This window comes from Pinus tabuliformis, chromosome 8 (genome assembly GCF_031772625.1).
Source record: "Pinus tabuliformis cultivar Carrire ecotype Pingquan chromosome 8, CPIR1, whole genome shotgun sequence".
Classification (NCBI taxonomy): domain Eukaryota; kingdom Viridiplantae; phylum Streptophyta; class Pinopsida; order Pinales; family Pinaceae; genus Pinus; species Pinus tabuliformis.
In genome coordinates this window covers 1,717,988,333-1,718,000,723 of record NC_142294.1, presented here as the reverse complement: position 1 = coordinate 1,718,000,723, position 12,391 = coordinate 1,717,988,333, and the positions used below count along the sequence as shown (strand labels likewise).

Sequence of the window (12,391 nt, the reverse complement as noted above, 5' to 3'; positions counted from 1 at the left end):
GTGCACCTGCCACATAGGTTCAAAGGGAGCATGTTTTTCCCTCGATTAGCGGAGCATCTTCGGGTATCTAGTATGTGGACAGTGGGGCTTCACGTCACATGATAGGAGTCTGTGAGTACTTCTCAGAGCTTTCAGAGAGTGGCACTAATATAGAGGTAGTACTCGGTGATGACAGAGTTGTTAGAGCAGTCGGTGTGGGGACACTGACATTTCAGAGGGAGTCCAAACCTCCCTTGAAGGTGTCAGATGTTCTTTATGTGCCAGGGATGAAGAAGAACCTCATATCCGTCTCAGCTTTGGGGGACAAAGGATATGAGGTACTGTTCAGGGGAGGACAGGTGTTGATGTATCCCAAGGGCACTCCAACGGATTCAGCTAGAGTGATAGGTGTACGCCATGCAAAGGTGTACAAGTTTGCATTCCAACCCCTTTTGGCATTGAGCAGTAGTACCGACAGCAAAGCTAGCAGTTCTGAGCTGTGTGAGATTTGGCACCGCAGGATGGGGCATATGTATCATGGAGCCTTGAGGACCTTGCAGGAGATCACTACAGGTGTGCTAGATTTCAGTACTGATCACTTTGATACTTGCAGAGGATGTGCAATGGGCAAGTTTTCCAAATCCCCTTTTCCCAGCAGTGACAGCAGAGCGACTGGGATACTTGATTTGATTCATTCTTATGTGAGCAGTCGGATATCTCATGTTTCCTTGAGTGGATATGAGTACTATGTTTTATTCATTGATGACCACTCCAGGAGGGCCTGGATTTATTTCTCGAAGACCAAGAGTGAGGTCTTCAAGCGATTTCAGGAGTTTAGAGCTCTTGTGGAGACACAGACAGGTCGGAAGATCAAGTCCCTGAGGTCGGACAATGGGAGAGAGTACACCCTTGGAGAGTTTGTTGACTATTGTGCGGAGGCAGGCATTAGGAGGGAGTTCATTGTTCCTTACAACCCCCAGCAGAACAAGGTTGCGGAGAGGAAGAACAGATCCATCGGAGGGGGCTGCCAAAGCCATGTTACACGATCAAGGGTTGCCATTGTTCTTGTGGGCAGAGGCCTGCAACACAGCTGTTTATTTGCAGAACATGAGTCCTCATCGTGCCTTGAGGCACATGACTCCGGAGGAGGCTTTTTCTGGGAAAAAGCCTGACATTGGTCATCTTCGTATCTTTGGGTGCATTACATACTCCTACATACCCAAGGAGAAGAGGACCAAACTAGAGCCCACTGCAGAGAAGGGTATCTTGTGGGCTACAGTGAGACCTCAAAGGCCTTTCGGATTTACATTCCTGCACAAAGGAAAGTTGTTGTCAGACAGGATGTGAAGTTCGAGGAGGACAGGGCCTTTAGGAGGTCACGAGAGTTAGAGTATCTGGATCAGCCAGACCCTCAGCAGCAGTTGAGTCAGTGGCAGGGATCCAGTGGGCAGGGATCAGGACGATCCGGAGGTACATCTATGACGATGTCAGGTCCGTCAGTGAGCAGTGGCTCGCCGAGCCAGAGGGGTGGTGCTCCGGGCAGCGTGCAAAGCAGTCCACAGAGCAGTTCACTAGGGAGTCCACTGATGGACAGTTCACACGGTACCTCAGCTTCTACAAGTTCAAGTGCAGGGAGGAGGACAGCAGACAGACAGTCAGGAGTTCAGGCTCCTGATGATGATGAGGAGGAGTTTCATTCTCCAATGGGAGAAGTATGCTCAGGGAAGAGGAAGCCCAAGTGGCTTCAGGACACCTTGAGAGATGCCACATCTGTTGTTGGGCCTAAGAGGCCGGTCAGAGAGAGTAGACCACCTGAGAGGTTTTGTAGCTATATGGCAATGGCTACCAGCATCCTTGACTCTGAGCCTTGTAGCTATGAGGAGGCAGCTAGCCAGCAGGCCTGGAGAGAGGCCATGCAGGAGGAGTATTCTTCTATAATGAAGAATGATGTTTGGGAGGTGGTGCCGAGGCCTGAGGGCAAATCCGTGGTTACTTCCAGATGGCTTTACAAAGTAAAGCATGCTGCAGATGGCAGCATTGAGAAATTCAAAGTGACGTTTGTGGTTAGAGGGTTCTCCCAGGTAGAGGGAGTTGATTATGAGGAGACCTTCGCTCCCGTGGCTCAATATACTTCGATCCATTCCATTATATCGATAGCAGCAAAGATGGGTTGGAAGATCCACCAGATGGATGTGAAGACTGCATTTCTCAATGGCTTCATACAGGAGGAGGTGTACATTGAGCAGCCACAGGGCTTTGAGGTGCATGGGAAGGAGTCCCATGTGTGCAGATTGAAGAAGGCCCTTTATGGCCTGAAGCAAGCTCCCAGAGCTTGGTACTCCAGGATAGATACATACTTGCAGGGGATGGGTTTCACAAAGAGTGAGGCAGATCTGAACCTTTACTATATTGTGATAGGTGAGGAGCCTCTCATTCTGGTGTTGTATGTGGATGACTTGGTCATTACAGGTGCAGAGAGACTCATAGAGCACTGCAAGAGAGATCTTGCGGCGGAGTTTGAGATGAAGGACATCGGCTTAATGCATTACTTTCTGGGTTTGGAGGTGTGGCAGGAGGAGGGGCATTTCTTCCTAAGGCAGGGGAAGTATATTGTGGACATCCTTGGCAGATTCCACATGGAGGATTGTAAACTCATGTTGACACCGATGATCACCAACTGGAAGAAGCTTCATGCTTCGGATTCCGAGTTGGTGGATCCCACATTGTACAAGCAGCTAATTGGTTCCTTGATGTATTTGGTCAACACTAGACCAGATATTTGTTTTGCAGTCAACACGATGAGTCAGTTTATGTGTGAGCCTAGGAAGGTTCACTGGGTGGCTGCAAAACACATTTTGCGATACTTACAGGGGACAATGGATTATGGTCTGGACTACAGGCAAGGGGATGGAGTGAGATTGGCAGGTTATACTGATTTTGATTGGACAGGTTGTGCTTCTGATAGGAAGAGCACTTCAGGGTGCTGTTTTGGGTTGGGTTCGGCAGTAGTGTCATGGTTCAGCCGGAAGCAGCAGTCAGTGGCATTGAGTTCAGCAGAAGCAGAGTATATGGCAGCCAATCTAGCTAGTTGTGAGGCCATCTGGCTTCGCAAGATGTTGTTTGACTTATTTGGTCAGCCGTTGAGACCTTCAGTAATTTACTATGATAATCAGAGTTGCATTAAACTCACGGAGAATTCAGTATTCCATGACAGGTCAAAGCATATCGGGATCAAATATCATTTCATCAGAGACTATGTTCAGAAGGGAGCTGTGAAACTTGAGTATATTCCCACTAATGAGCAAGTTGCAGATATTCTTACCAAAGCCTTACCACGAGGCAAGCATGTCTACTTCAGAGACAAAATGGGTGTGGTGAGAAACACCTTCCTCGGTAAGAGGGAGTGTTGAAATTTGGTACCGAAGGACAGGTGGTTCAATAAGGCTTTGATCTTTGGCATAGGGAAAAGTGTCCAAAAGAATTTAATTTTTCTCCTAAAGTGACTTTATAATTTTTATAAAGTCAAATCTAATTTAAAAGTGACTTTAAGTGATAAAGTTACTAAAGTCTAATTTTAAAGTGACTTTAATAAAGTCAATGTAAAATTAGAAAGGAAAAGTGATTTTGGACATAAATGACTAAGTGGGTCTTTATTAAAGTGGGGTGAATTAAAAAATAAAAAGTGAGATTTAAATGAGCATTTAATCTCAGCCCTAGATCTCAATCTATTTCAGCCATTGGATTTAGGGATTCCCCAAAAGTCACTTAGGGTTAGATTAAAGGAGGGAAAGAAGGAAAAGGTCATTAATTCTTTCATAAGCAGATTGAGAGAAGGAGAGCAAGAGAGCAAGGGAGATTTCTGGACAGTGAAGAGAAGGAGGCAACAGCTTGGCACACATTCCAAGGCAGCGTTTCAGCAAGTCCGTACAGCTGAGTTAGCACACAGTGAAAGGCAGATTTTGGGCACGATTTTCTAGAAAGGTTGTACAGCAGTTTTGGTTCAGATTCCAAGGAGGCCATACAGCAAGTTAGCACAGAAATCGAGGAGTAGAAAATCTGAAGTTTGCTGGCACATTTTTCAAGGGAGGCCGTACAGCAAGTGGCTGTACCTTGGCACGCTTTTCTAGGCAGAAATCCGTACAGTTGTACTGCTGTTTTTCTGCACAGAAATTGAGGAAAACCATATAGCAGCATTTATGGCAGCTTGCACGCTTTTCTAGGCAGTCCGTACAACAACATTTAAGGCTGAAATTTGGGCACAAAAATCGAGGAGGTCGTACAGCATTTATTGCTATTCTATTTTGCTGTTTGCAAGTTTTTCCAGTTGGCTGTGAGGCATGGAAAACGAGATAAGTTGTAAAAGTTTGCTTGCTGGATTTTTCGCTGAATATTGCTCTCACTGTAAAAAGCATTTTCCAGAAATAAGAAGGAGATTTCGAACTGGTTTTCCCCAAGAGTTGTAGGGGGTTTTTCCAGGGTCACCTTGACCAAAAATCACTGTGTTTAAATGTGTTGAATGGCTGTTTGTATGTGCTGATATTTATTTCTGCATTTTCCAGCATTCTGTAATATTTCCAGAATTTGTGTTTTCATCAAAATTTATTTTCCAGTGGTTGAATGTATGGATATAGGAAAGGGCATTTAACTATTTTGGAGAAATAAGGTGAAACTGAAAACTGGGGTGGGAAATGAGAAATTTCTACATTGAGGGTCCACATAACTAACCCTTCAACACCTCATATGAAATCTCCGTCTCCACGAACTCGTCCATGGTCAAGGAAAGACAAACTCGGTCTTTCTTGCTAAGGCACGAGCCAGAAGACCTTCTCTCAGTACAATTTTCAACAGAGATATAACACCAAAAGGCTTCTGGGCCTCCATAGGGTAAGTTGGAAAGTCATCCTCCCGAGGTCGTAACTTTGGGATATAATCTCTGTTTGGGGCGGTTGGTAGACTACTGGAAAGGTCTAATTAAGAAGTACATTTTTCGACTACACTCAGCAGTCTATGACTGACGAATGCCGATTTCACCAAAAAACATTGTTTAGGGCCTCAAAATGGCTTTGGAAGTTCAAGACCAAAAAAAACTGTAGAAAAACTGCCAAAATAGCAAATTGTGCTATGAGCCGGTGGATTAGGTGGGTGGCCACCGACATCCGCCGAGATCAAAACTAAAGTTAATCCATGTTAGATCAAGAACCCGGGAGATGAACAAGTGCGGTTGAAGAACCCATGTATGAGGAATTATGCGCCAAAACTTGGCTACAAGGCTATGTTTGTCCCTGATGGGCCAGAAGGTATTCAATGGTGGTGGAAGGATATATGGAAAATCAGATCTCCTCTCAAGATTCAAATATTTCTGTTGTTGACAATAAGAAACAAGGCATTAATCTGGGAAATACTGCAGTAATAGGGCCAAGCAGATGCTACCTCCATTGTTTACTTGGTAGCCCTATTCTCTCGGGTATCAGCCAATCCCTTACCCTGACTATCAGCTCGTTACCGCAGCGCTTCATTCTTCATTAGAGTTTCTGGATTTCAGCTGTCTTCTATTTGTTGTGGCATTGCGGATGTGTTCTCCCCCACAGAGTACAGAGTCACAGACCCTATCATCAGCTTGCGGGGATTGTTTATCTGATTTAGATGCTCAGCCTCATGCTGCTCCCTTGCATGAGCACCTGAGCTTTTGTAAAGGTAAGGATTTATGTCTGAAGCAGTCTGGTACTCATCAATCTGGTTAGATATGTAGATGGGTGATTTTGAAACCCCTGTTTTGAGTATTTCTTATATTTTGCTAGTTCTTGTGGAGGCTGCATGTGGGGACAGAATTTTTTGTATAAAATCTCCATATATCATTTTATTATTACTCAAATGAATTTTTTACGTAAAAAAATTGACTCTCTAACGAACGAACATTGCCACAGCTGTTCCCCTCCTCCTGCACATCAGTGTGTAACAAGTTCCCCACACTGGTTATTCCAATGTCAAAGGCTGAAAAGCCTACGGAACATGAATCTGGGAAAGATGGCCGCCAGCCGATAGTACATGATGCTGAGCCTGCTGCTAATTTTTGAAAACCGATTCCCAACGGTCATGATGAACTCCCCCCTGGAGCGGGACTAGTACCAGCTGCTACCTAAGGAATAAGAGTGTATCTGTGCATCTCTTACGACGTAGCTAAACTGGACAGGACTTTGTTCATTGTTTCAACTCTTGTGAACTGCTGTTTAAGGCACAAAAGTGTACTTATATGTCTCTTGAGATGTGGCCAGCTGGATAGGAATTTGTTGCTTCTTTCGCGTTTTAGAAAGGTCTTGTTTATGGACTAGTACAGCTAAGTGGCTATCTTCTGATTTTAGAACCCAGCAGATCTTCACTCCCGTTCCTTTATTTGTTTGGTGTAAAATGCCATGCACATTACTGTTTATAAAAATTGTTAAAGAAGCATTTTATACCCTCCATACTGATTAAAGAAATGAAAAAGCGGCCCAATAGACCAGCGGAACTCTAAGGATGATAAAAGAAAAACATAACTACAAACTACTCCGAACTCATACTTTCATTGAACTGTCTAAGCAAATAACAAAGATCCTACTCTATGTCAAGCAACATCAGTGTTAAAAGTATTTTGAGGGAGAGGGCCTAAAAACCCATTTCACCCAAAACAGAAAATACTGTAAAATAGCCGAATAAGGGAATCTACTTAATAAGCTGAATGGCATCAACTAGTTCAAATTTTTTCATTCATAACCTCAAGAACAGCCAGGCACGGCCTGACAATCATAGCATCAAATAATTCAAACAAAATGAAGCCAATTATAATAAAAACATCAGGATTTATAGGGTTTGAAGAATTCAATAAGTTTACCTGGAGAGCTGCAGCGCCTCCCCCGTATCCACTGTACTGAACAGCCTTCATAACTTTCCCAGCCATTTGCATTGAGAACTAAGCGGGATTTCCTCAAATTCAACGAACAATTTCGAAAAGTTGTCACTGGTGTTTTCTTACATAAAATAAAATTAGCTTGCAGGTATTGAATTTAGAAAACCATGGATAATGGTGCGTGCCAGTTAAAATGGGATCTCAGAATTTGTTCAGCCGCCTGATACAGATGCATTAATTTATCTACTTGGGTATAGACTCAAAGTCGGTGGGATAAACGCAAGACTTTCAGATGTCAACACGGTGAGATAAACGCAATAGACTTTCAGAGCTCTTTCATGTTGAGCATTCATACACATATTTCAAAATAAACTAAACGCTATAGACGACTTTCAGGGGTCTTTATTTCACGTTGAGCATTCATATACATATTTCGAGGAGTTTTAGTCTTCGTCACCCAAAATATATATATAGCTCAATATTCTTCGTCACCATATGCATATTTTTGGTAAGACTTGCAGACTTATGATCAGAATACTACGTCACCAATTATCTTAACTCGATCATATATATATTATTTTATTTTAAAATAAATACTAAATCATTAAGTTAGAATTTTTTTTAAGAAAATATTATTTTATTTAAGTTATGAAATTAAAGTGAGATATAATTATTATTCAGAGTACTTGTATATTGACTTTCCTGTTAATATTATTTTAAGTAAAATTCTCATTTGATTTTTGAGTAATATTTAAAAAATGTTTTAATTAGTTAAGATTTTATTTTTCAATATAAAGAAGTCATGTAATGATCTTAAGACAAATTATTTTAGGTGGTATGGTTTTTCTTGAATAACAAGGCAACTTATAAAAAATGATTTTAGATGGTATGGGTTTGCTTGAATAACAAGTTAGCTTGTATTTACAAATTGAAATTGAGTGATGATGGTCCTTATAAAAAATTGACCATTAAATTATAATAAATTTTATCAATTTTAAAACTAATAAAAAAAAGTGTTTACATTATCTTAGCCACCTTGATTTCTTGCACTAACTCTAGTGAAACATTGATCAAAATTCAAAGTAGATATAAAGTTAAATGACCAATATGATACATACTAAAGTTATTATTATAATAGACCTTGCAACTCTAAACTAAAATACATAATAACAACCTTAATAAACTCACCAAAACCTAAAATCAAAAATAAAGTGACAAGTTCAATAATCTTACCAAACTAATGATCACCATAGGCATAAAGTTAGTCAAAGGAAAGTGAGACATGAAATAAAAGAACAACCCTAAAATCAATTGTAAAATAAAGTTTTATATGCTAAGCTAATTAATTTTTCAAGTTACTCACCAAAACTTATAATCAAAAATAAAATGACAAGTTCAATAATCTCACCAAACTAATGATCACCATAGACATAAAGTTAGTCAAGGAATGTGAGACATGTAAGAGAACAACCTTAGAATCAATTGTAAAATGAAGTTATATATGCTAAGCTACTTAAATTTTGAAGTTAATGGTGTTGTATAGGTAACACCACATTAACCATGAGAGAATTTAAACTTTATCATTATAGTTATTCTTGCAACCCCAAAATCAAGCTTTATCATTATAGTTATTTTTGCAACCCAAAATCAAGTGTAAAATGACAAGTTCATCATGTTAACATGAGTTATTTTTAAAATTAATAAGTCACTTTGACAATGAAACGATGAATAATGGATTAAGTGGATTGTGCAATAATGATAGCAATGATCCTTTAATCATTAGCATAGAGATTATAATGGCATAGTTACAAGTGTTTAAAACACTTTTTGTTTCATTTGATAAAGATTGTAAAGAGAATATAAATGCATCCCTATATTATAATAGTCTATTCAATATGGTGAGAAAAGTAAGGTGAGACTAATTCAAAGTCGTAAAAACTACTCTAAGATGTCAACACACAACATATTCCATTGCTTGATGTCATTTTTAATATTTGTTGTCTATTATGATCGTGTATCTAACCACATGATACCTCTAACAAAAAATGGGGGCATGTCAAACAAGAATACATATACATCTCTAAACCAACCAACTATTATGTTAGTAGGATGTCACTAGCTCTGTTGACATCCCCATTGGCATAAGCATCATGGTATGTTATGACTTATATGATGCTACAAACAAGACCTCGCAACCAACATAGGATAGCACACAAGGAGTCAATATAATTTTGATTGCTCTCTAAGAAATTATGAATGTTGACTTTGCATAAATATGGTATATTACCCAATTTAATATGGTGAGAAGAGAGAGGCAAAAACATTTTAAAGTTGAAGAAGCTATTCCAAGATGCCAACATGCAACATATTTGGTTCTTCAATATCATGTTTATTACTCTGTGTTTATTATTCATACATATTAACACACAATGTGTCCCACAAAGGAGGAGAAGGAGGTCAAGAAAGCATGCATATTCATCTCAAAACCAATTAACAATTATGTTAATAAGAGAGTCACTACTTTTGTGGACACCCCCATTGGCATAAGAATCATGGTATGTTGGGATTTATATGTTGTTGTCACCTAGACCTCACAACTCTAGGTTATTTCAAGCTACTAACACACACTAACACACAACATATTCAATTGTTTATATCACGTGTGTTACGTATTGGTTGTTATATTCACATACAAGCACCCACACAATACATCCCATAAAGGAGGGGGACTTTAGGTAAGCAAACATTTTTCATTCTATCAATCCACCATTATCTTAGTAGGATAGTCACTTTGTGGACAATGCCATTGGCATAAATATCATGATATATTGGGATATATATGTTGCCACAAGCCAAACTTCACAACCAATATAGGATAACACATAACAAAAGAAGAGATTCAAAGTCAGATGAAGCATTCCAAAATGCATATTAATTGTTTATTACTTTATTGTAGTATATGAAAACTTATATAAGAGAGATTTAAATTTTGCATGTTTGATATGAGTATAAATTATTTTTGAAATAATGACAATGTAATAAACAATGCATTATTTTGTACTCTTAGAAATTTATACTTGCCCCAAATCACGATAATTGATATTGTACTTAAAGAAATTGAAATTCAAAGATATATGATGATGGTGATGATGATGATAAAGATGTCTTTAAACCAACTTGGTTTATAGAATCTAGAAAAAAAGAAAATGAACAAATAAAATTAAGAAAATGAACAAATAAAAAAATTTGTTTCAAAATTGTTTCAATGTGATCGTAAAATCACAATAAGATCTCCAAGCTTAATTTGGTTGTATTGGTTTAGGATTTCACGAACCAAGTTGTGCACACAAATATCAATATAAGCACATCTAATATCCTTATATAAAAAGCATCTTGAAAATAAATGAATTTCACCCTCAATCTCCTTTGAGTTGCATAAATTACAAATTCTTTTTTTCAAATAAGTTTTTGGAAGAGTCCATGTATTAATTTCTCTATGTAGTTCAGTGAGTTAGTTATTACTTTGGTAATCATCACCTTTTTCTTAGGGATTGCAACCTTATTAGTTTGAGAAAGATGATCAAACTTGGGATTGATGGTGTTTTTATGATAACACAATTTTCTTGTATCTTGGATATCTTTGTCATTTCATAGGAATTTAGACATTATTTTCAAATTTTATTTTTTTTATTTTAGTCATGGGAGAGGCTTACATCATATTGGATGTCTCTAAGTTTTAACCATTTACCAAAACCCTTTTTTTGAACATATTTTTATATAAATATGGGTTAATCATGATTATAGAGCAATGATTGGAATCTTCTCTTGGTCAAACTTATCCAACTTGTGTTTGTATAAAGTATGCATGCAAAGTAGGTAGGGAAATTTTGAAAACTTCTACCTTTTCTTAAAGGAGTTTTCTATATAATTATAACTACTTTTTGGGACAAGTAAGTGTCATTATTTTCTTTTGGGAAGTATTGAATTTCATTTTTAAACAAGGCAACATAGCTGGCGATCCTTGTCGCTTATTTTAAATATAGCTAAATTAAAATACTACATCCTTCATCCTCGAGTTATACAAATTTTTCCATAGGAACAATTTTGTAGAGCTATAAAAAGGGTCTCTTTCACCTCTAATTACCTCACATTAATATGTCAATCCATGAACGTTTTGTTATTTCAAAGAGTGACTCAGTCTGAGGCTATCATTTGTTAGAGTAATGCTAGTAGTACAACATTCAAAACTACAAGAGTAAACGGATGCTTGTCTATAACTAAGTTACTTCAAATGAATAAATCACACACTCTAAAGCTAGGCAACTTATCAGTCAAGGGTTCGACAGCGATAGCCCATCCCTTTGGAAACTGATGGAAAGGAAGTTAGAGCATGGACCACGGGTCTGGGAGCTAGACAGTAAATGTCGAGGCTCACTACAGCCACAGATCGTCTCTCACACCAAAACAACAAATGCGAGTAAATGAAACGGCAGGTAGAAAAATGGAACAGCAAATAAGAAATCGAACAGCAAATCTGGAATGGAACAGCAATGCTAAAATGGAACAACAATTCTGAAATGGAACAGCAATCGAACAACTAAGTCTCGCGAGCAGTAATCAAGCTTTATTCTACTAACTCAAATGCACTCATTGTAATCAAACAACAATCTTTCATTCTCCAGGCAAATCAAGCAGCACACACTAATGGAACAACATTAATTACTAATAAGTTATGGAACAGCATTTGGAAATCATACACACACACAACATGCTTGGAGAGTAATCTGATCTAGCATCAATCTTCATTAACAGGAATACAACTGCGTTTCAATATGGAACAACATTACTCCTGAATCGTAAAGAACACAATTTTCAGATAAATTCCATAACACGAATATACATCATAAGAGCTCTGTAACAAAATAGTAACAATGTTTGGTCAAGACTAATAATATTCAATCAACTCTGAAAGGATTAGTAATATAATGCAGAGTCAATACAACAGTTCTTGTCTGTAAAAACCTTAATGAATGAATCTTAACAGAGCATATGATGTAAACTTATAAAGCATATCAGATTACCAAATAATGACGATAAGCAAACCACGCAGAAATCAAATCGTAGTGATACAGAAGCAAGTGTCCTCCGGGGCCAGGCCCTTAGCCTCCAAGGGTACACCGCTTTAAGTTAATCCAGACGCAGAGATAGGATAATCACCAAGTTTATATTAATGCATAAAACAAAAGTACAATGAACCAGTTTCAATGAGACTCGATGATCAAAGTTCTATCTTTAACAGAAAGTTACATAAAAGCATCATCCCCCCAAAGCTAACAGTGTCGTCCCTTTATATAAGGGTGACGGCGGAGATGTCTAAGTAATAAGATAAATAAAGCAGCGATCCCTCGGGATCAAAGATCCTGAGGGATTCGCCAAACTGTTAATCCTTAATCACTTCTTTTCTCCTCCGCCGAGCTGGTGTCTTCTCCTCCTTTTCCGGACCGGTTTGCTTCAACCTGCTTAGCCTTG

General features: G+C 38.6%; 1 protein-coding gene across 1 annotated transcript in view; it reads right to left on the bottom strand.

Moving 5' to 3' along the window:
* LOC149242919 (chloroplast envelope quinone oxidoreductase homolog) overlaps window positions 1–7,369 on the bottom strand; it is a 101,626-nt gene extending 94,257 nt beyond the window's left edge. The window contains exon 1 of the mRNA XM_089374386.1: window positions 6,848–7,369. Within this exon, the coding sequence (XP_089230512.1) occupies window positions 6,848–6,919 (72 nt within the window). The 5' untranslated portion in view covers window positions 6,920–7,369. The remainder of the gene's footprint in view (window positions 1–6,847) is intronic.
* Between the last annotated feature and the right edge of the window lie 5,022 nt (window positions 7,370–12,391).